Source organism: Cibotium barometz, chromosome 57 (genome assembly GCF_041138505.1).
Source record: "Cibotium barometz isolate CiBa-2024 chromosome 57, ASM4113850v1, whole genome shotgun sequence".
Classification (NCBI taxonomy): domain Eukaryota; kingdom Viridiplantae; phylum Streptophyta; class Polypodiopsida; order Cyatheales; family Cibotiaceae; genus Cibotium; species Cibotium barometz.
Genome location: NC_141102.1, coordinates 1,700,876 through 1,725,677, shown reverse-complemented (window position 1 = coordinate 1,725,677; position 24,802 = coordinate 1,700,876). Strand labels below are relative to the sequence as shown.

The window sequence follows — 24,802 nt, the reverse complement described above, 5'->3', positions numbered from 1 at the left end:
TAATTAACTTCCTCTTGTCCCGGTGATAGGTGGTGCCATCAGGAGAGTGATGGAGCCCCCCCCCCCCCCCCCCCCCCCCCCCCAAACTACTCAGCGCCTTGGCCCTCGCACGGGCAGTTGGGATTCCATCCCTCCGCATGTATGTTGCCTCACCGGATTTCCTGCCACATTGTATATCTATTCCTAGCCTCCGGGGTGACCCCATCCAACAGCGCGTGGAGTATTCAGGCCTTCCAAGTCAACGCGTCATTTGCAGGCAGATGGGTCATTTGGCCATAGCTTGCTCTGGACAGTCCAGGAGACCACCTCTGCTGGTTCCTCATCCCCATTTCTCATTTAGCTCCTCACCAAGGGGCACAGAGAGAGGCAGGTTCTCAGGCAACGGAGCATCAAGCCCCGACTACTACAGACGACCCAGCTGCCGACGAGTGGTGGACGGTTGGCCTACGCCCCCGAACTGCGAGTCGAGCATCGCCGCCGTGCGCGCTAGGCTGGCAGAGCTCAAGAGGATTCAATTCTGTTAGAGAACCGTTTTGAGCATTTATCTCAGCACCTTCTTGTTGGTGACGCGATGCGCCTCTCCAGTCACGGAGCGGGCCCCTCCCCCCCCACCAGTATGGCAGTCGATCCCTCGTCGAGATCACACCCCCCCCCCCTCGGCCCTCAGTGCCATGTGAGGCTAACTAACCTCTTTGAGCCCCCGGCAGGCCCCTCCCCGCAGCCTACCTCTGATGGATCTCTCACAGCAGTACCCCTCTCGGGCCTCTATGCCCCTCCGCCCTCCCTCACTGCCGCCCCCCCCTCCTCCATCCTCGACACCGCGCAGCAGTTCACTCTGCCCCGTCCTCATCATCCGAGCCCCTCCCCCCCTCTCCAGAGCACCCCCATCGCCTCCCAACAACCCCCAACCTGGAGCAGAGGTAGCCGGTGAGTTCCATCCGCCGCTTGATTCACCGCTTTTCTGAGCCGGTTGAGATGACCATTGCCGCCTCCCCAGTGAGGGCTCTCCTGCCGCCAGAGTCCCCAGGTGGGGCCCCCATAATCTTGGGGCAACCTGTGGATTATAGTTTCTTTCGATGTTTGCTAGAGGGACGGACTGAGATGTTTGAGGAGACAGTAGCCCCCATTCGGGTACGTGTGGTTTCTCACCACTCCAGACCCTTTATGCCAGATAATGGGGCGATGATCTTCTCTTTCCCATTGAGTGCAGCCCCGGGGATAGAGTGGGATTCTGAGTTGGTGGCAACCGCCATCCAGGGACAGGCAGTTGGGCTCTCCCACCGTCTCCACAATCTTCACATCATCGACATTCTCACCCAGTTTTGGCCTTTGGCTAGGATGGAGCTTGGAGGCTCAGCCCATCAAGACTAGGACGAGGAGATAGTGACCTCCAACCTGGAGGTGTTGCTTTTTGTATCCATGCATACTTGTGCCGCAGTACCTCTTCTCCCTTCTTACATATACCTTTATTGTAACCGATGGAGTCCGGAGTATGCATACACTCGCGCTCGGACAGAGTGGCGTCACATGGAGGATAGCATCAGTGCCCACCTGGCACGTCTTCGTCCCCGGACGGATTGTGACTATTCCCCGTCTAAACCCTCGCCCAAGACTCTTCGAGTGGAGGGCAGCAATTCTGCTAGTGCCACATCACATAGAGATTAATATGCGGATTGTCTCATGGAACATTCAGGGTTTAGGGGGGCCTCAGTGCTTGTTGAGACGAGGCGTCCTCAGAGGCGAGCTTCAAAGAACCATAGTTGGGGGACCCATCGACATTCTATTCCTCCAGGAGCATCACCTGTCAAAGGGGCGCACCCGCCTATGCGGGAAGATTCTTTCAAGCAGGAGTCACACTCTCTAGTCCCCATCCTTTGGTCCCTTAGGGACGAAGGGAGGTGTGTGTTTCTATCAGTGAGCAGCTTTTGCTGGCAGTGAGGATAGGCTCACAAATCAGGGCGTGTACAGTGGATTACCATATTGATCGAAGAGGATAGCGTTGGCTTCCTCAATGTTTATGCTCCGAATGTCACTGCACGTAGAGCCCTCTTTTGGAGCTCAGTTCAACAAGCCCTCCCCCAGGCTCACTTTTGGTGCTTGGGTGGTGACTTCAACTTGATAGAGGCAGCAGAGGGCAGCCTTGGAGGTGACATGGCCACAATCTCAGGAGTAGAGTATTTGGTCTAGGAGGAGATGATTCTAGCACTCAGGGGACAGGACCCTTGGCATCTTCCAGAGTTTGGGCGTAGCCTTGGGAGCCTTCACTTCTCGAGATCGAATAGGAGCACCGGCTCGAACCTCTCTGGACTAGACATGTTTTATGTTGATGAGTGGGCTTGCAGCCGTGGGGACATCATCAGTATCCTAGCACGCACTACCTTTTCTGATCACGCCTCGGTTATTTTGTCCTTGGAGGACCCTTGGAGGCATGACAAGCATGCGAGCTCTAGGATTCCAGACAGCCTCATTTAGGACCCCGAGATATGCAGTAGGATAGAGCAGATATGGGCGGGATTGGACTCTATCTCAAGCTCTGGTGCGTGCACATTGGATGTGGGCCTAGAGGAGATCAACAGTTTCTTGCAGGAGGCAGCCTAGAGCTGATTGTTTGAGAAGGAGTCTAGCCTCTTTACAACACCTTCAGGAGAGGTCCCCCGATAGCCAGTGGATCGAGAGTCAGCTTGTTGCCACCCGCACGGAGATTAGATCCATCGAGGAGAGGAGGGTGGAGTACAGGTATCATGCCAAGGCTTCATTCTAGACTCAAGCCGGTGACAGTCACAGGGGATTTCTTGAGATAGCCAGCCCCCACACGAGGAGAGACCGCATTCGCAAGTTGCATGGCCAGGAAGGATCTATTGTTTCAGATCCCCCCCATGTGCAAGCCATCACCACGGACTGCTTTCAATCTCTTGCCCCATTATCTCCGCACGTGGTGGGTGTGCGTGAGAGGGTCTCATGGCACACAAGGGAGGTGGTTCCCCCTTCTCTTCGGTCCTCCTTATTGATACCATTCACTACTGAGGAGTTGGCAGAGGCATTGACAGCACTTCCTAGGGGCAAATGCCCGGGGGCAGACAGGCTTCCAATCTCTTTCTTGGGACATCATGGAAGGCAGCCTTCAAGCTGCCTTCAATGAGATTATGATCACAAGTGCCATGCCCGAGAGGCTCTCAGAGGGCTTGATTTACTTGATTCCCAAGGAGAGTGGTGAAAGATTGGAGATCCGGCAATGGAGACCCATCACTCATCTAGGGACAGCCTATAAGATCTTGGCCAAGGCCATAAGCAGGAGACTTTAGCCTTTTCTCCCAGACTTGATCCACGACACTCAAACTGGCTTTGTTCAGGATCAGAGCATTCTGGATAACATCTTTACCTTCTGGGAAGCAACAGCTTCGACCAAGATGCGGCAGCAGGACCTCATTGTGCTCCTCCTAGACTTTGAGAAAGCTTATGATAGGGTGGATTGGAGCTTTCTGGAGGGCACAATGAGTCGGATGGGATTCCCCATGGAGTAAATTCGTAGAGTCTAAGGACTTTACTCAGCCTCACACAGCCAGGTTGAAACTCGAGGTGCCCGGGGGGCCTTTGACAGACTTGTTGATACCATCAATGCATATTAAAACATTTCAACATGGCCACACGCTTAACATATATCCATCCTCACTTTGCATAAAACATAAAACCTGGACAAAACATCCACAAATGCTGAAAATGGAGCTTGCACATGTGCCGAGCCAACAATATAATCCATATACCTCCGTGTGGGTACTAATTCTTCCCCAAAAACCACAGGTCTTCATGCAATAGAGTTGGTACATCAAGTACAACTCTCCATTCAGCCGGTACAACAAGTACAATGGCTGGTACAATAGGTACAATGGCTAGTACAATGGTTGGTACAGTAAGTACACTGGCTGGTACAATAGGTACAGCAAGTACAAATGCTGGTACAGTAGGTACAGTGGCTGGTACAGCCGGCACAGTGGCTGGTACAACAAGTACAAGTACAAGGACTGGTACAACAAGTACAATGGCTAGAAATCATAATAAAATGATTAAATACCCTTGCCTTCAGTATTTCTTTGCGATGGAAGCCTCCAAAACAGTCCCCAACAGCCGGTATACTTCATGGGCAACCTGAGAGAGAGAGAGAGAGAGAGAGAGAGAGAGAGAGAGAGAGAGAGAGAGAGTAGCCATCATTAGGGCAGCCTGTAACAGTGGTAGAGGCTAGTGTGCAGCAAGAGAGCCTCCATTAATCAAGAAAGAGAACTCCAATTTATAGATTTGGGCCTCCCATGAGCTAAAATGGCAAGAGAAGGCTACAATGACAAGTGGAGAGCCACACAATAGCTGAAGTGACAAGTGTGAGACCACTTGTCTCACTTTGATCCACTTTCTAACAAGTGTCAGGCCACTTGTCTCACTTTGGTCCACTTTCTTGCCACATGTCCCAATCTAAGAGATGGGTCCTTCCATAAACTTTCTCTCTAAAAATATCCCAACTAGTAGACATTCTGCCATAGGCACTTTGCCAACTCTTGGTATCTGCTCAATTCGAGATGTATTGACACGAACAGAATTTCCATCGGAGTTGGGCTAAAAATAGTAACTCTCCTAAATTTTAGGAGTGTGGTCCTTTGTATTCCAAGATAATCCCCCATTCCAAAAGCTTGTACTTTCCAAATATTTAGATATCCTGGAGTCCACCAGACCCCTTTCATACTGGGAAATGTCTAGGCTGGTGACATAGGTTCTCATTCAGGGAGCCCGTGGTGGCAACAGATTCCCCCTTTCCCACTCGGTTTAGCAGGACTATCATGTGGCACCTTACCTCTTCTTATTCATCACCGAGGCCATGAGTAGTTTTCTCTCAGCCTACGAGACCAAGCTTCAAGGATTGCGTCTTTCCCTCCGCAAGCAGGAGGAGCTGCTTGACTCAGAGTTTGCAAACGACACAGCAACTGTCCTTTCAGGAGATGTGGGAAATCTCCACAGATTCGCGGAGGCGATAGAGATTAGGCCGGTCCTCAGACAGATAGCTCCAGTTACCTAAGAGGAGCGGCTTCGGCAGCCTTTGGTTTGGAACCCCCTGATCCATCTACCCAATGGCCACATGTTGGGAGCTTGATCGCATGTATCATGGGGCGCCTTGAGCATAGAACCAGCCAGATCTCTTGGAGATTGGATCGCACACAGGCAGTTACCCCCGGAGGTGCAAGAGAGAGGTTTGACAGGGGTCCAGGGTAAAGATAGGCTCAACATTGACGTCGACTCAGCTATCCCTCAGGAGTGGCTGACTCCTATCCCAGACCCGACCCGTCAGTCTGGCTAGGCATGTTTACCAGACACGATATTCTCGCGGTGGTCCATGGAGCAGATGAGGGTAGTGGTCTGCTCACTTTATCTATCGGATCCCATGGCAACTAGAGAGATCTGAGCTCCCCTTAGAGGATTTCAGTGGCTGCACCTTGCGAAGGGTGAGGGTGATTGGTTTTCGGGCACGGGAGTGACACATAGACCCAGCACTGGCCAAGGTGGCCAGGAAGAGATTCTGCCGGCTATGGGTATGGGAGTGCTGACCTCTCACGCGCCTTCAGTGGGACACGGGAGAGTGGACTTGGCATGACCCTGCGGATCGAGAGGAGACTCTGGATGCCCCCTTCTTTGCATACACAACGCAGGATCCACATGCCAGAGATAGATGGCACACTGGCAGTAGCAGCACGTTGGCCTCTCACAGCGCTTCCTTTCAGATTTCTGGAAGTGGCTTTGGGATAGCTTTCGGCCTAGAAAGATCACCCTCTTTCTTTGGTTGATGGCACACAGGAGTTTCGCGGTTGGTACTTGGTTGGCAGTTGGAGGTCGACCAGCAGCTTGCCTGTGGTGTGGCCACCCTCAGGAGTCTCAATGACATTGTCTTTGGGATTGCCCGAAGGCTCGGCAGATTTGGCAGCGGACTCTGCACATCGTCACTATGGGCAGGGCATCAACCCGGATCATTACATGGGGCGCTGTTGCTTGGGCCACACAGGCTGGAGCAGTCAAGGCTTATGAGGAGGATAAGGGAGGGCTAGCCCTTCAAGTCTTTGACCATCGCATTGCAGTAGTACTAGTCACAGCCCCACCAACAGGCAACTGGCGGCCAAGCTCATGCCAAAGATGGGAGATTTGCAATAGCATAGCAACCTCGCACATTTGGTGAGCTAGATGCAATGAGGCCATCAAGGGTACCCACACTCCACCGGCTGAGACCATCAGGAGCATATGGCTCTATATCATTCACACCCTGCACGGTCAGTGGAGGAAGCTACAGGGGAGGTTCTGACTGTATGTGGAGGTCTTCAAAAATTTGACGGGCGGTGAAACAAACACTTGCATACAAAACACTTCAACACCCTTGAGGACCTGGAAAAGGAAAACAAACAGGGGGAGCTAGAGTACTGCAAAAAGTACACGGACACTGATTGGCCCCAAAACGCACTGGCGCCCCTTGTGGTATTTCTTTAGTTACTTGATGTCGGCGTAGCCCTTGTACAATTTCCGAGAAGAAATCCCCTTGCTCCACGTAGAGGAGATCTCCTTGAAGCTTTCACCCAATTTGTGTCGTGGTGAAACAAGAGCCTTGGCCCCCTTTTTATAAAAGTTTAGGGGTGAAAAGCTATGCTTTTCCCCCTTAGAGAAAAAAATCTATTACAAGTGCTTTTCCCCTTCAATGAAAAACTCTTCGAAGGCTTTTCTCTCTCTCTCTCTCTTCTTCTTCTTCTTCTGCTTCTATTATTATTAAATGGCGAATAGTGTTTTCGAAAATCCACGCTGTTTTTTTTTTCTCTTGCGTTTTTGGCTGCCCATCGCCTCTCACGCGTTCTGCTGCCCCGCGCTTCTCTTCGCCTCTGCTGCCCGGTGCTTCTCTTTGCCTCTGCCACACGTGGCAACGCCACTTCACCTGGACGTGTGCTAGCGTTGCTGCGCTGGCTGCTCTGCACAGGTTTGCTACCCGGCTGCCCCTGGCTGCAGTCAGCCGCTTCTGCCATGTCAGCGCCAGCTCGCCATCTAGCATCGCACGCAGTCCACCACATCAGCGCCTGCATCCGTCGTTTATTGTTGCAATCGGGCGCCCCTGCCATGTGGCAGTGCCACATCATCCAGATGGGTTGCCAAGCCTGTTGGGTTGCGTTGCAGGGCTGCCCTTGCTTTTGCATCACCCGGCTGTTCCCTTGGCCACCCTAATGTTGTCCCACCAGGCTGTCCCTTATTTGCTCCTTATGCAGTCGTTTGGGTTACCCTTGGGCTGCCTTTTGGGTGGCCCTAGGGTAGCCCCTTGAGCTGCCCTTGACTGCCCACAAGAGAAAGAAAGATGTCTCAGCTGCACCTACAACACAGTAAGAGAAACATACCAAAAAAACATATACATGCACATGTACAAAAATATGAGCATGCACACACATGTACACACACACCAAACATGTATCTGCATCCACACATGTGTACAAACTTACACATGCACATAGAGAATAAAAGATGATCAGTGAATGCTAAACATGTTTAATCATAATCACAATGCTTAAGAAAAGAGGTTAAAATACTCAGTCCTGTAACAGCAGACGTGTAATAAATGGCACCCTCACATACCATTCTCAGCCTTGAAAAGCATCTATAAAGGTGTAGGCCCATGAGTTGTTTTTCCTGGCTAGTTCCGTGTCTCACACAGTTACTGACTTTTCATCAACATGAATTTCTAGTTTTGAGTGATGGCATTTCTTCTCAGTGATTATGTCATATGCCATCACTGACTACCTTATTTTCTTTAGCTAATAATCATTACCTTCAAACAAGCATTCGTTTTTTTCCGAACCAAATCTTACATGCATTCTCTGTAAGTCCTCATTGCGGGCTTTGATGTCTTGGTCATATTCATGAATTAAGTTTGTTACTTCATCAGCACTCTGTTCCTTTTTCCCACGCAACGACAACTCATTCTCTCTATTCTCTACCTAAATTTACAAAATTTCACTTATGAGTAAGGCGCACAAACTTCGCAAAACATGAAACTTTTTTTCTTAGTACAATCAGGTATTCTTGACCATTTCCATAGGAAAAAAAAACACAAAGGTTTTTATTTCAGCACATGTTTGTGTCTTCAGTTTTCCGGGGTACAACGTATAATAAGATTAAGCAGCAAGTCTTTTATTTTATTTTAAAATACAAACTGTGTACCTATTTTTTGAATAGTTTCTTGTAATGCTTTCCCTGCCTATAAAAAGTGTCTTTCTTTTACTTCTATAAATAGTTTCTACTTTACTTCAAAAAAATTTCTTTACCATGGCAGTCACACAAAACGCTTCATCATTATCAACAGAAGAATACATGGATAGTCCTCCATGCTTGTTATTCAGATGTGTTCTCAAAAAGTTTCTCCAAATATATCGTACACCCTATTTTCTATAACTGTGGGCATGACCACGTTGCAAGTCCCAACTAAAGCTATACATAGTTCTAAAGCTACATTTATGCACCGTAGAAAGATCTTCCCAAGGATCTGGTCACTCAAGTAGAAAGGGTAAGGCCACTTAAATTGTGGGAAAGACAAGGCAATTCGAACTTGAGCTGCACAAGAAACCAATTCAAGAGAAGTCACCGTAGGAATTTGGGCTATGTGACATTGAAAAAGGTATTTGTAGCTGTGAGGCCAGCAGAGATAATCTCTTATTTCTAATTCAAGTTAAAGAAAAAAGTCTCTTGCGTCGTCGTAAAATTACAAAGAGGAGTCAAGTCTATTAATGGAAAGTGGGAGTGCATACCAAGGTTTCTTTTTGGAACAACTCTAGTGGCAGGTTCTATATAATGACTTCACTTTTCAAGAAGGAAATATAGATTATGAATTAAGCTCTTTTATTGATAAAATCCCATGGGCATTCCCAATCAGGGCTGTGCTTAGTTGATATAGATGTTATTGAATTATTATTTATGTCTTTACATCATTGTGTCATTTATTCTTTACAAGCTGAAAAATCTAATGCGAAGATTCTGTGAGCCCAAGTCGTATTTTCTTGCAAGGCCGGGAGGGGAGAATACACAAGGTGGCCTGCATGGGACTGCCACAGCACAAAGGGGGTTAAGGGTGGCAGAGCCTGCCCACTAGAGTGGGGCATATATGCAAAGGGGAGCAAGAGCAGGGGAGAGCTCCAGCCATTCACTTATCAATGTGCATGGACACTACTGAACAAGGAATCATTCCAGTTGCTTTCTATGAAGTATGGAACAGCAGCAACAACTTCATGGTCCTACTTGTTTGTTGATGGTGAATACTGTTTTTTTCTTTTTTCCGAGAAAAGATCCTTTCATTAGTTATATAAAAAACGCCCGTAGGGCTACAAAAAATCTCTCCTGCTCATAAGAGAAAAAGAGCAGGGAATACAGCATGGCAGCCCGGGAGACTCTCCCTAGGTGCTGCAAAATACAAGCATCAGCACAATGGACTGAGAGGCTAAATCATACAATAGGGGGGGGGGGGGGGGGGAAGAGCCAAACAGGTGGCCTGTAGTGCCAACGGGGGGATCCCGTGTGTAAGGTGTAGAAGGGGCCACAACGCCAAGTGGTGTGAAAGGCCTGGCGCCGCAAGATCGCCTCATCCGAGTCTCCCCGGATGCGGTCCTACTGTCCTCGCAGGGTGTGGATCAACTCCTGCCAAATCCCCCGTACAGTCTCTGCTGGTGGCTCCAATCTCCCCTCAAAGGCCGTGAAGCACCGGGCCCTCCAGGTGAACCAGATGGTGAGGCTGCTGAGGAGCTCCCATCGTAAATCCCTCTCCTGTGTCCAGCTGGCGGACGAGAAATCCGGTGCCGGAACCAGGCGAGGCTGGCGCCTAATAAATCTGATGGCCTGACTGCCCTGCTCCATCTCATAGCCCATCGCAGGCCCTGACGAGGTCGACCAAGCAGCGGCACCCCACGTAAACATACCCTCTGGAGAGAGGGGAGCCAGAATACGCAGCATCCGCAGCCAAATCTGCCGCGCCTGAGGGCAATCCCAAAGGCAATGTCTCTGTGTCTCCATAGGGTGGCCGCATCGGACGCAGGCCGCCGGAAGACCGCTGTAAACAAGCCAAGTGCCAACTGCTGAGCCCCTGTGGGCGACCAGCCACTGAAAAGTCGAGATCCTGCGGGCCTGTCGACTAGCCCAGAGCCGAGCCCAAAAATCCTCCAGGAACTCCTGTGAGAGTCCCTGCAGCCGCCAATGCCCCGCTGCCGCTGGGGAGACCATCCTCCTCGCCGTCAAAATATGCCGCCCCAGCCGAACATTATACTGGAAAAAGGTAATCTCTGTGGCCTCAAGGGATGCATAAGGATCATGCCACTCGTACTCCCCGGGGTCCCATTGTAGCCGGGCCAAAGGGCGCGCTGCATATGCCCATATGCGCCAATCCGGGAGCACATCTGCAGGGTCGGGGTCAATATGCCACTTCCGAGAAGCGGCGGCCACTACCCGAATCCTCTGAAAGGTGCACTCTGCAACCAAAGGCGACTCCATCTCCACTCTCTGGAGTCTGCCCTCATCCTGAATCTCATAGTAGAGGCAACCGCCATCCTCAGTGCAAGCTCTGACTGCAATCAGGATCTCCAACTGTGTAAAGGCTCCCATCCACCGTGGGGCCACTGGCTCAAGAGGCGTGAACCACTCCTCTGTGAGTGCCTCCTGAATATCATCCCTCATAATCAATCCCCCTCTGAAGTGACTCAGCCTCTCCACTTGGATCTCCTCTGGGAGACTGCAAAAGGTCTGCCAGTCTCCAAAACTACGAGCTGGCCCTGCCGCTAAAGGTCCCCAGGCTAGACGAGGCCGAGAACCCAGCATATGACCCTGCTCCGTGCGAACCGCTGGGCTCCAGATGAGCGGCTGTCTGGCCCGCTCCTCAACACAAGAAGGAGGTCGCTGAGAGAGCCCCGGTCTCAGCAGCTCCCAAGCTCTCAGGATACTCAAAGCAAATCTGTCCTCCCATCCTCTACTGAGGCCTGTCCTCCTCATCTCTATGAAGATCCAGCGAATCTCTGGTGCCCAAGTACCCCCTGCTGGGGGCGCTCGAGCCTGCAGCCGCTGCAAGAGGAGCTCTTTCCAAGGCTCAGCGCCTGGAAGCAACCCCCGAACAATAAGCTTCCCCAATAAGGCTCTACTCTGATCGACTGGATCTATAATGCCCAAACCTCCTTGAGCCAACGGAAGTGTAATAACTGCCCATGCAACCTTTGCCCGAGCTGGCTGACCGTCCTGCCTAGACCACAGAAAGTTCCTAATCAGCCTCTGTACCTAGCTGATGCAAGAGCTCGAGAAAATCCAGCAAGACGTAATGTACCACATGGTCGCTAACAGCACCTGATTTGCCACCACCACCCTTCCGGCCAAGGATAGTCGAGCTGTACTCCAATACAAAAGCTTCTTCCGAATGCTCAGAAGAAGCGGGGCGATCTGCTGCTCAGGTGACAAATCTAGGCCAATCTGGCATCCCAAATACCGCACTGCTATGCCTGGAGGAATCCATCTAAAATCGGGGTCCGGGCTCCATGCCGGAGTGGGAGCACTACTGATCCAAAAGGCCACTGTCTTGCGCCAATTGATCAATGCTCCCGAAGCTGCACTAAAAACCTGGAGCGACTGCTCTGCCCGAAGAAGATTGGCCTCTTGGCCATGCAAAAATAAGCCCGTGTCATCTGCAAACTCAGCATCAAGCAGGTCCTCCCCCCGGACTGGGAGCTGCAGTCCTCTCAAACCAACCTCCTCTGCCGTCAAATACATGCTCATAGCCTCCGCAAAGAAGAGAAAAAGAAAAGGAGCGAGGGGACACCCCTGACGGACTGATCTGGTCAGCTCAAAACTCGGCCCCCGTCCTCCTGCAATCAGCACCTGGCTGCGAGCTGTGGAATACAGAGCCGCCACCCCTCTGATCCATCCTGGCTCAAAGCCCAGGCGAAGCATAGTGCCCTCTAAGAAACCCCAATCAACTCGATCGTATGCCTTCTCAAAATCGAGAAGCATCACGACCAAGTCCTCGCCAAGAAATCTAGCTCGGGCCGTCGCCTCCCAGAAAGTAAAGATGTTGTCAAGGATACTGCGCTCCTTGACAAATCCTGTCTGAGTAACATGAATCAACTCCCCCAGGAAGGGCTGGATCCTCAAACTCAAGGCCTTTGCTAAGACCTTGTAGACAGTATTGAGGATCGTAATAGGCCTCCAATGCCGAATATCATCTGGTACTCCCTCCCCCTTGGGGATAAGATAGATCAAGCCCTCTGAAAAGCTCTGCGGCATCACCCCAGTGTCCAAAACATGCTGAAAGCCCCTGCGGAGGCCTGGCCCCAAAAGGTCCCAATAGCGCATAAAAAAGGCCGGCGTCAGTCCGTCCTCCCCTGGGCAACTATGTCGCGGCAGGACCCTCAAGGCCTCGGCAAGCTCAATCTCTGACAGAGGCGCACCTAGAACTGTACGCATCCGGTCTGTGACCCTCCTCTGCACATGGGCCCACACAGTCTGTCTGCATACATCTCGATCCTCGGTGGCTGGCTCCGCTGAAAGCAGGTCTCTATAAAATGCAGTGGCAATGGCTCTAATCTCCCCAAGCTCAGTAGCTACCGATCCATCCGGTCTACCAAGCTGGCGGACTCCTGCTCGCGCATGACGGGGTCCAATGATCTCAAAAAACTCTCCAGTCACTCTATCGATGGTGAATACTGTTACATGCATGCGGAATCATTTAATGATAGAGAATGATGCATAACCCATGCTGAAAACTGAAATTACAGAGATAAGGTAGATACACAAGGACACAAGATTGGGTCCCAACAACCCTCTCAAGGGCCCCCACCGCTGTCCGGTGTACTTGCATTTGCTTGCAAAAGAATGCAGTACAAAAACTTATTTATTGTCCCAATGGACTGTACTGGAGCTGTTATGGACCAGTTTGGGGCTGAGATGGACCTGATTTAGGCCTGCACAGCCGCTCTGATGTGTGTGTTTGCTGTCCTTGCTGGCCGCCCCTGATGCCTTTAGTTTAGGCGCATTTTAGAGGTGCGTTTGCTCCGCTACAAGCTGCCCCTGCTGTGCATTAGCTGCCCCTGAAAGAGGGCTTCGTTTTTGCTCTTCTGGCCGGCTAGAGCTGTGTGTTTTGCTCCTTGATGGCGCCCTGATTGAGGTTGATCTGCCAGCCCTCCCTTATGGAGTGTGTTAGCTCTCCTTGCTTGCCTCTGGATGCCTATGGCTTTTCCATGATAATCGATACCTTTTCCCCCATTCAGATGGGCACCCTTTAGGCCCCTTGTCCATGCCCCTTTTTGGTCCTTGCACACTAGGGTGCTCATTGGCTGTCACAACACCATGGCCCCATTGCTAGTGACCATAGGACAATCTGGCTTTCACACATGGCTTGACACAATTGCCCAGGACTTGGACAATGACTTGAAACTTGACTTGGATGTCGACCATAGGTCTATTAAGTGTCCACTAGGCCTTGTACAAACATCACATCTTGCAAAGAGGGTAACACATGACTTGTGCCAACAGGCACGACATGACTCAACCCTAATGACCTAGATGATGTCTGGCGCCTTGTCCCTGGACTAGGGCACAACATGCCCTTGGCCAATCAAAAGGGTGTCCTAAGTGTACTGACTATGCAAGTTGTCCACGTGGCACTCTAGTACAACAGGTGTGCACGTGACATTCCCTCCTAATTATCTTGTTGACGTATCATTGCTTCTGGACAAGCACTCACAATGTTGGATCTTTCTTGTTGAACTTCTCAAATCAACTTTCGGACAGTCCTCAACACCGCGATCAGTGTTGCATAGAAACACGTTTCATACAGTTTCAAAACGTACGAAACGTTTCGAAATGTTTCGTACAGTATGAAACGCGTTTCATACATCATGCAGTTTTTAAAAACCTTAAAAAACGTTTCCTTTCGTGAATCGTACGGCGCAGTTCATTCACGCTTCCCAGTGGCGGCCGCCTGTGAGTTTGCCGATTTGTGTGCCATCCTTCGATTCCTTCCATCGCTTGTGTCGGCCCCTTGCTCCTTGGTGTCCTTGGGCCTTGTGGAGGTCTTCCAAAGGGGTAATGTCATGTTTTGCTTTAAGTTGGTTTTCTCTGCACAACTCACAAAGCAGCACACTTTTTTCTCTTCCATCAATATTTATGGCATATCTTCCACGGTCCACCCTTGCTCTATTGAGATTAGTTTATGTTATGTGTCGCACTTGGAGGGCCAACAATCTGCATTTATCCCCGCCTTGTAGGATGCCTCGAACAGGTGATTCTCTTTGGAACAATGTCACCTTCGAGTCTAGATATGGTGGCTCAGGCTCCGGAAAGTGGAAATGCAACTTTTGTGCTGATAAGCACCATGGCAGTGTCGCCAGGTTGAAGGCACATTTGTCACAAACAAAGGGTTTCGGCATTGGGCCATGTAAGCATGTGCCACAAGAAATCTATGATAGCCTCAAGGCTTGGAAGGCCATGCAGCTAGGTATCCCCCTTGAGGATATCCCCAATCTGGGAGAGCCTGAAGCACGTCAAAGTGTCTCCAAGAGGACTCGCAGTATCAGAGAGGAAGATACCAGTGGTGAGGTTGCAGGTGGTGTTGCAGGTGATTCTAGCTCGGCACCTCGAGCCAAAAGAACTAGTCTTCCATTGAGCCTCGCCAAGTGAGTCCAGATAAGATTGATATCATGAAGTGCAAGGAGATTCCCGACATTCCTCAGGAGGAGAGAGACATCTATTCTATGCTCTATGAGGAGATCATGGCTCCGGCTCACACTACACGATCTTCTCGAGAGGCTAGTACTAGTGGTGCACCTGCACCTCTAGAGGATGAGGCCTTTGAGGACTCGGCTACCGGCAGTGACCTTGAGAGTGAGGCTGCAGAGGCAGAAGATGCAGATGAGGATGAGCATGAGGATGCAGATGAGGATGAGCATAGTAGCTAGCAGCTGCCAGTATCATTTTATTTGGACATGTTATTTAGTTTGAACTTTGGACATGTTATTTATTTTGATCTTGGATTTTGAGTCATGACTCATCACCCACGTGGTGATGCTTTTGATTTTTGTTTAGTCATCAGTGATCACCCACGTGATTTGTGATATCATCATATCTTACATGTATTTTGTTTTTATTGAAATGAATTCAATGTGGTCTCTTATAAGTTATGTCAACAGTTTTTTCTTTTGTATATTTCAAGTGAAAAATATACATGTTTTTTCTGTTTTGTATGAAACCTTTTTGTACCCGTTTCTTACCTTTTATGAAACGTTTCAAAACGTATGAAACCCGTTTCATACCTGCCGTTTCTGAAACGCCTGGCAACTATGACCGCGATATACAAATGATGCCTTCTTGAATTTTTCTTGACGTGTAGACAAAGATCCACGTGTTTTTGGTATCCATCGGTAACAACGACAGGATCCTTCTTCCTGGGCTTCAATATCCATAGTTAGACGAGAGACTGGACTTGAAGGTGGACAAAGCTGTCTAGGATTTATCCAAAACCTGGACTTTCCACTATTGCTTCTGCCCCTGCTTCTCATCATTGTGCTTTCTTCCTCCTGCCTATGACAAACTTCAAAATGTGCCAAGAACACTCATTCCCATGGTTAGCTAAAGGAAAATGAGAACTAGCAGTAATAACCACACTGTCAGGACTATGAACAAACTGTTTATAGAATGAAGAAACCTAGCACACGAGACTTGAGTTATTTCTTCCCGCTGCATACTTGAAATGAGGAACTCGCGGGGTACCCCTGCCATGACTTTGATGAAGGTTTGCATGTGAAGTCGTGTGTCAGAGGAGATGAGAGAAGTGGATCGCTGATGTATGTTAGGACTGTAGAGCGACTACCCATTTAAGGCCTTTGGCATAACGGCCAGCCTCAGGGCAGCCAAGGAGAGCCACCCTAGGCCGCTGCTATGCACAGCCAGCCAGGCCAACTAGCCAGGCCAGTGCAGCCAGCCAGGTCAGCACAACCACGCCAGAGCCTGGGCAGGCAGGCAAGCAGCTCAGCCTGGGTAGCCATCAGCATGGCGCCCTGTGCAAGGGCACCAGAGGGGCGCACAGCAGGGGATAAGTGAATCAGGGGAATGCAGTTGACAGGTGGCCCAGCAGGCAGAACGTGCAGAACAGCAGCAGAAAAAGCTAGTGCACATAATTTAAAAAAAACAGGTTGGCAGTTCTAGAGAAAATGCAGCATCATTTTATAAGGAAAAAGCAGATGTTTTTTCTTATTTAACTAAGCGATAGCTTTTTGCTACAAAGAGGGGAAAGCTATAAGTCAATAAAGCACATGAGTTTTTATATTAAAACTGAAAAGCACTTCAGTTTTTTAGGGGGGGGGGAAAAATCAAAAGTAAGTAGGCTGAATGTACACGGTCAGCTTCCAAGAGCGGCATTGGTACTTGTGTTCATGGACAAGCGGGATTTTTGCAACACTTCAGCGAGCTTTCCTTGAGCAGCAACAAATTATCTTGGGTTTGACATGGCTGATGAAGAACAGAATGATCGTGGGATGGACGAGAATGTTCAACCTGATGACGGCCATCAACATGACGATGTGACAGTCAATGACCTGGTCTTTAAGGTTGACTTCGACGCAAGGATGACCTTGCTTGAGCAGCAGATTATGAATTTGACTAACACCATTGTTGTTATGCAAGCAACTTTGGTGGGTTTGGTGACAGCAGGAGGGTTGGGACAGGTTTAGTAGTTGCACCCACTTTTACTCTAGAGCCCTGTATGAGGGAGCAGAAATAGAAGACTTAGGAGACAATTGACTCTTGGCTTCTCAAATGGGTACGCACTTTAAGTTACATCCTTTCCCCAAGGAAAAAAAGATATAGATGGCACAAGGATTCCTATACATGAAAAGCCCTTACCGGAATGAGCATAGATCTTGAGCAGATACAGAAGGTTTTGGATTGGCCAATTTCTCAGACTGTAAGGCAACTTCAAAGGGTTCTTTGGATTCACCGTCTTTCTTAAGAAGTCAGTGAGGTATTATTCGCAAGTTACCATACCTTTCACGGACCTCCTTAGGGGTAGAGGACGTAAGTCCAATAGCCTAATCTCTTGGAACGAGAAGCTTGATGGGGCTTTTCAAGGAAACACAAAGGGTGGATCGTAGGAACTCATACTCACTATCACTTTTGTAGGTTTTGCAAGATATGCTTCGTGCATACATCTCCAAGAGACCATTAGTTTAGGAGATGTACATCCCGTTGGTCGAGTCTGCCTATAACAGTGCTAAGCATGTAGCCACTAGTTACATTCCATTTATGTTGACGTTCGGATACCAACCTAGATCACTAGTAACAGCTGAACTTAAGGGTATTCATATTGATGTGGCTAGAGATTTCTTAGTAGATATGCAGGAAATGCTAGTCACAATGCACGAGAGGCTATCACAGATCATGCATAGTTTTATGCTGATAGGCAGCGTTCACCGAGGGAGTTCACCGAGGAAATGCTAGTTTGTTTGAGAGTGCCCAAGAACTCAAGAATGTTAGGTACGGGAAAGGTTGGGAAGTTATCTCCTAGGTACTTTGGACCTTACAAGATCTTGAAAAAAATTGGTGAGGTTGCTTATAGACTAGAGTTGTCTCTGAATGTGAAAGTTCATCCAATCTTTCACGTTAGTCAACTGAAAGAGATGTTGGAAAATGAGGATAACCTTGCTACCCCTAAGGAATTTTCTGAGGTTGAGGACTTGTCCTATGTTCCACATGAACCTGAGAGGAGTATAAATTTCAATGAAAGACAACTTAGGAACAAGTTGATCCCTGAATATAAGATTATGTGGATCGGGAGCTGCTTGAGTTAGCGTTTATTTAAGAGTAAATGTTTGAAGAGGGGAAGAACATTATGTACTTGGACACTAATCTATGGATTAAGGATCTAATCTATGGGTAAGAGGGGGGGGGGGGGGGGGGCAGATTAGCAATTAGCAGGATGATACTTGGCTAGGGTTCCTAGATTGATAAAACAAGCTGAATGGCCTTTCAAAGTGAGTTAACTATTTATGGCGTAGTTATCACTATACAAGTGAGAGCTTGGGTTATTATGAGAGACAAAATTGTGCAAATGCACCGCTGAAATCTAGCTTGGACCAAGGACACCGGAGTTAGCCAGGGGCCTGCACGATTGTGCAAGAAGCCCTAGCCTCAGCTCGCCGGAGATCGGTGAATGCTAGTCATGGCTGGGAGGTGAGCTAGCCTACTCCTACCTCTTGATTTTCAGTTATGTTTAGATACTCTAGACATGGACTTGCTGTATACAAATTTGTCTCATAGGCCAACTTGGCCTTCCATAGACATTAATATATCTTTTCTTTCTTTCTTTCTTTCTCTTTGACAATAGTCGCCTGAGAGGGAAGCTCGCAAACTGCTCAATCTCAATGGCACATCGGTGCCATCTCTCTTCCCAATCCTCTTAAGGCACGAATGCTCTTCTTTTTCTCCCAAATAAAAGATCCTTCTATTAGTTATATTAAAAACCAGCTAGTAGGCTGAAATATAGACACAGAACCTCTAAAAGAGGACAAAATCCGGCGGAGGATAGTCCCCTCCATGGCTAGCCGCTCTCGGAAGGAAACTACCTCGTACAAGAAGGGGGGGAAAACCAGTGGCATGTAGTGCCAAGTGGGGTCTCCTACATTGTCCGAGAGGAAGGGACCCTGCTCCCAAATGCATAGGAAGGCCTCTTGACGTTTCCGCATGTGGTCCAAATCTCCCTATAACTTCCCCCCACTGGCCGTAGAGGGTATGAATGATATATATCCATATGGCACGGATGGACTCCATTGGCAATGTGAGGGTTCCCTTAATGGTCTCACTTCATCGTGCCTACTAAATGTGCCATGTCGCTATGTTGTTGACGATCTCCCATCTCTGACAAGTGCCACGGGACCATGGAGTGGGGAGGGGAGGGGGGGGGGAATATAGAGTCTATCTTGTAGTTTGTGAACCTGAGGGCCTGGCCATCAACTGTCTCCTCATAGTGGAGGGTGGGCCCTGACTCTATTACCAAGGCAACTCCCCCCAAGCGATGATGCGGGAGGCACCCATTAGCCGGAGAAGTCCCAAAGGCAACGTCGCTGGCAACTCTTACAGGTGGTTGCATCTCAAGCACTTCGCTGGACGACGTCCACTCCCACTAAATCCGCGTCAAGCGTCGGCTCTCCCATAGCCAAAGTCTCCAGGACCGGTCTCAGGCTACCTGCAATGGAGGGGGGTCGATGTGCCGGCCATGCTCATGGGAGGCGTTTATCCAGACCCTCTAGGATAAGTCCTCTGATGCGGAGAGGGTCAGACACCCACAGCATCCGACTGAGAAAATGAGAGTTGGACCCTCATCCGACCCTAAAACCGCCAGAGGGATGTCGTGGCGCGTGAAAGCTCCCAACCGAGGATCCTGTAAGTCAGAAGAATGCGGGGGAGAGGGTGAGCTTGAGCTCCTTGCAAGCGCACACACACACACGCACACACACACAAGGGTAGCCAAGAACATAAGAGAGATGGATGGCTGAATTTTCTTCTATCCATAACATAAATAGATAAGAGTATATACTATAAGGGAAAGTACTCTCATACTATACAATACAAAGATCAGTCCATAGTGTGAACCTGACTACATGAGTTGACACTATGACTCGTACAGCAAAGTGGCTGTCACATAGCCTAGAAACCATTGGCAGCATATCATCCATAATCTCACCAACCCAGCCAGTGACGTAAGTGCGGAAAGCTATCATCCAAGCGGGTCATCAATGTCCACAGCACTAGGGAGCTAGATATCTCAACACTTCCCCTCAAGCTCAACTCCACACACTGCACTCCAAGTAAGCTCCTAAACTTGCAGAGCTTCTCTATACCCAATGCCTTTGAGAAGATATTAGCTAGTTGATCCGATGTGCTGACATATACCAAATCCACATCACCTGCTAGAATCTTCTCCCTCACAAAATGATAATGCACCTCAATGTGCTTCGTCCTAGCATGATAGACTGGGTTACTCGCCAGCTGTATGCTACTCATGTTGTCACAATAAATGACAACGGCCCTAACTACGAGCTCACCCACATCACCAAGTAGCTTCTAAAAATGAGCTACCTCACAAGTTGCCATAGCAATGTCCCTGTACTTTGCCTCTGCACTTAATAAGGCAATTGTCGACTGTTTCTTGTTGCTCCAACTCACAATAGCACACCCAAAAGAAAACATAAAGCCGCAAGTAGATCTCTGTCTGAGACTACCAATCCAATCAGCATCTGTATACCCATAAGGCTGTATCTCTCTACCAGCCTCATAGAAAGTCCATAATCAATAGTGGACTTTATGTATCTGAGAATCCGTCTAGCCATACCCAAGTGTAGCTTCCTAGGGACCTACATAAACTGACTCACAAGTCCAATAACATAGCTGAAATCTAGTCTAGTGATAGTCATGTAGATCAAGCTACCCACTATGCACCTATACACAGTGGAGTCCTCCTCCAAAAGCTCACTTATATCTGAGGAAAGCTTAGTGTTTTGCTCCAATGACACTGAAATAAGCTTACAACCTGTAATACCATACTTGGACAACATGTCCAAGCCATCTTGCTCTGTAACTACAAAATGCATGTAGTTGTATCTCTCCACTAACCTTATAGAAAGTCCATAATCAATAGTGGACTTCATGTATTTGAGAATCCATCTAGCCACACCCAAGTGTAGCTCCTAGGGGCCTACATAAACTCACAAGTCCAACAACATAGCTCAAATCTAGCCTAGTGATAGCCATGTAGATCAAGTTACCCACTATGCGCCTATACAAAGTGGGATCCTCCAAAATCTCACCTGTATTTGCGGACAGCTTAGTGTTCTACTCCAATGGCACTAAAATAGACTTACGGCCTATCATACCATACTTGGACAACATGTCCAAGCCATCTTACCTTTGTAACTGCAAAATGATCGCACTACCACTATAATAAGAAAATACCGCAACTCACAGAAATCTTTCATCTCAAACTTCTGATTCAAAAGCATCCTGACATCGTATATGTCAACATCACTATCACCAACGATAATCAAGTCATCCACATAAATAACTAACAACATGATCCCTCTATCTATCTTTTTCACATAAAGTGAAAAATTTGCATTGGATATCTGAAATCCAATGGTAACAAAGAAATCCCTTGTAGCTCTCACAGCTACCCAGAGGTGTTGATCCAAAATCAAAGAGGGAAAGAGATGAAATTACCCTTACCTGTGTACTGCTTCCTTTACTGGCCTCTTGAGCTCTTTACGAGAACCGATGCTCTGATATCATGAGAAAAATGTGGGGGAGAGAGTGAGCTTGAGCTCCTTGCAAAAGCAAACACACACACAAGAGTAAACAAGCACACGAGAGAGATGGATGGCTAAATTTTCTCTTCTCTTCTCTACAACCATAACATAAACAGATAAGAGTAAATACTATAAGAAAAGATATTCTCCTACTATAGCATACAAAGGTTAGTCCATAGTGTAAACCCAACTACATGAGTTGGTGCTATAAATATGCCATAACTCTAGTACACCAACGTGGCTGTCACACAGAGCCTGTAAACCACTGGTAGCATATCACCCATAATCTCACCGACCAACCATTTACATAGGTGCGAAAGCTATCACCCAATCAGGTAAATCTGTACAGCACTTGTTGAGCTCAATATCTTAACACTAAGGGAGTTAGCCAGTAAAGGACTATGCTCTCTGCCTCAGATCTCAGAGAGCCACCTATCCTAAGCCTCGTGGGAGAGCCGCTCAAGCTATTCCACTCGCCCAGAGACTTGACAGGGCTTGAGTTGAGAGGCACTCAAGATACGTTGATAGGATTTTTCGTGCTTAGGAAATATATCCAAAGAAGATGCCTATCCAAGACCCCAAGAATAAGATATAAAACGTGGAATATGGATGGAAACCTTAGAAGCTAGGGACTGTTGCGTGGTCATTTTCTAAAAAATGAAAACTAGCCGTTGTGACTCTAGTAAATTGACGAGATTTTGCATGGTTGAAAAACCAGGTTTTTTTGGTGCACGGGTGGATTGCAGAGAGGGGAAAGTTGTGAAGGAGAATCATGGAGAGAGACGTGCTTGTGTGGTGAAGCAGCTTTGGTGATATCTTGCTATTTTGGAATCTATTTTGTCTGTGAGAAGGAGGCAACGCAGGTTTTGTTTTGAGGAGATTGGGTTTGCCCAGAGCAAGGGAGTTGCACTGTTGGTAGAGGGTCTTGTAGGAAGTGGGTTCCCTAGGACCTCTAAATAGCAACACTGTTGGAACTTGGACTGGCTCAAGCTTTTCTCAACAATTCTTTGCAATATCTGTTGGTGGAAGTCTGCAGAGTATAGCTGTAACTTTTGTTGTTGTTGTTGACCTTGGTGAAGTTGAGAATACAAGATTCTTGTTTGGAATAATTGTGTGGAAATCCTTTGGTTTTATAGTTTACTCTTTTGTTTGTTCAATCCCCGAATCTCAAGTATTTGAGTTTGCCTTAGTTTGTCTATTCACAAAAGGCCTGGTTGTGTGGGTTTGATGACTTCATTTGTTTTGGTTCTATCGGTGTTGTCTGGATAGAGTTTTGTTGAGGGAAAACAATTGTGAGTGAGGAGCTGACTTTGGTTGAGTCTGAACTGTGTCAGTCCGCTTGCGTTTGAGTCAGCAGGTTCTGATAGAGGCAGCTGGGGACAGTTGTGTGTCAGGATAGGTCAGCTGACATTGCAGCCTGGTATGGCTCTTTGTTTGTTGAACACTTTTGAAGCCCAGGCTGACAATTGTGAGCCAGTCAGAAGTCAGTCTGACAGGTTGGGTACTGTTAGTGGTCTAGGTGTCAGATAAGGACTCTGTCAGGTCAGAAGGGAGTCAGCCTGGATCAACGGAGGCCCAATAGGAGTCAGTCGTGGGTATTCAATAGTGGTTTTAGTCTCTTGGATCGAAGGGGAAACTTCGGGGTTTAGATTTGATAGGCAATTGTTAGCAATCAAGTAGAGTTGAAGGGACCGGTGTTCCAGAGTCAGAGGACTATCAGCTGGGGTGTAGGGAGTTGAATCTTGGAGAGTTTGAAGTGTTTATCTAGAGGAGTTTTTGGCGGGGATGGAGCTGGCATCATTCACCTTTGGGAAGGATAGAGATGAGGATAAGCTAGCACTGTTGTCCATGTTGTTGAAGGGAGATGCCAAAAGGTGGCTGCAGACATGGAGATAACAGCAGAATCAGGGTCAGGCATATGAGGACATCAAAGTAGTTCTGGTGTAGCATTATAAGCAGGGAGAATTCCCTAATGCTCTTTGGCAAGAAATTCAGAAGTTGAAGCATAACCTGTTTGATGTATTTGATAGATTTGTGGACTACTTTGAAGGCCTCTGGGGAAGATCCGAAGATGGGACACTTCCTTGGGAATTGAGCGTCCGCCTATTTTACTGAAGAAAGATATGTTTATACGGTCTCTTCATGCAGATATGAAGGAGAAAGTGGAGTTGAAGAGACCTGGAACCTTTGAAGAGGCCTTGAGAATAGCCAGAGAGGAGTGGAAACTACAAAGGTTGGCTCCGAAGCAAAGGGAAGGTCAGACTGAAGAAAGGCCAGCTATGCCTGGGGAAAGGAGGGCAGAAGCAACTGCTCCAGTAGCTCCGATGGCAACAGATCAACTAATGCAAGGTATTAATCATCTGACCTAGCATGTGTTGCAACAAGAAGGTAGAAATGCCCCTAGGATAGTAGATAGAGATGGTATGAGAGGCAAGGGAAGAGGAGGCCCAAACATGACTATTCAGTGTTTTAATTGTATGGAGAGGGGTCACATAACTCCTCAATGCCCTTATCCCAGGAGGATGGGAGGGGATGTTTATCTCTTGGCACCTAGGAGTGAGGAAAGACGATATAACAGGAGAGTAGAGCAGATTCCTAATCAGCTAGTGCCACAAGTTGTGCAGCAGCCAGCAAATGGACCCAGACAAGGGAAAGTTAATTTGATTGGAGTGGATGAAAAAGCATAAACTTTGGCCAATAAAAGGACTAGAGGGGCAGAAGTAGAGAATGAACCAAGGCCATCTACGAGGAAAAAAGGAAAGCCATTGGAGGATCAGTCCAAAGAAGATAGGAAAAAAAAACAATTCCAGGAGACACATAGGCATGCAGGATTTTCCTTTGGGTGTCCATGAGGAAAAGTATGATCAGATGAGAGACCTTCAACAGAAGGGACCTAGTCCGACATGGCCCCAGCTTTTGCAATTGTGCCCCAGACTTAGAAAGACATGGAGTAAATTGGTCAGCACAAGACGCCCTGGGAAAGAGAAGAAGGGTGGTCAGATTAATATAGTATAGGTGGGGTGACGAGGATTATTTGCCAGTTTTATGGATGCCTAGCTAATAGGCATAGAGTTCCCAAAGTTTATATTGATAGTGGTGCCCAAGTCTGTGTAATGACTTGCAAACAATGGAGGCTTTACATCTTAAGGTTGGAGCCCCATCTGAGTTTAGAGTCAGAATGGCAAGTAGTGCTAAAGTCAAATGTTTGGGAATTGTAAAGAAGCTGCAGGTAAATGTTCTCGGATTGGAAGCAAAATTAGATGTGCATGTAATGCCTGCCAATTCTGAAGCATATCCACTGATTCTAGGGAGGCCATGGGTGATTGCCATGAGAGTAGGGCAGGACTCGTGGAGAGGACATCTAATCTTGGGACTGGACCAACCTGTGAGGAGGCAAGTCAGATATGACATGGCTGAAGGAAGGGAAT

At 48.2% G+C, this 24,802-nt stretch overlaps 1 protein-coding gene across 14 annotated transcripts in view; it reads right to left on the bottom strand.

The window, feature by feature from the left end:
- The window catches only part of LOC147606314 (dynein regulatory complex protein 10-like), a 135,266-nt gene that overhangs the window by 52,273 nt on the left and 58,191 nt on the right, over positions 1-24,802 (bottom strand). For 11 of the 14 annotated variants that reach the window (XM_086791966.1, XM_086791977.1, XM_086791973.1 and 8 more), the window contains one exon: positions 7,869-7,997. The exons of the other annotated variants lie outside the window; for them this stretch is intronic. In XM_086791966.1, coding sequence (XP_086648092.1) covers positions 7,869-7,997 — 129 coding nt within the window. The remainder of the gene's footprint in view (positions 1-7,868; positions 7,998-24,802) is intronic. 14 annotated transcript variants of the gene reach the window in all.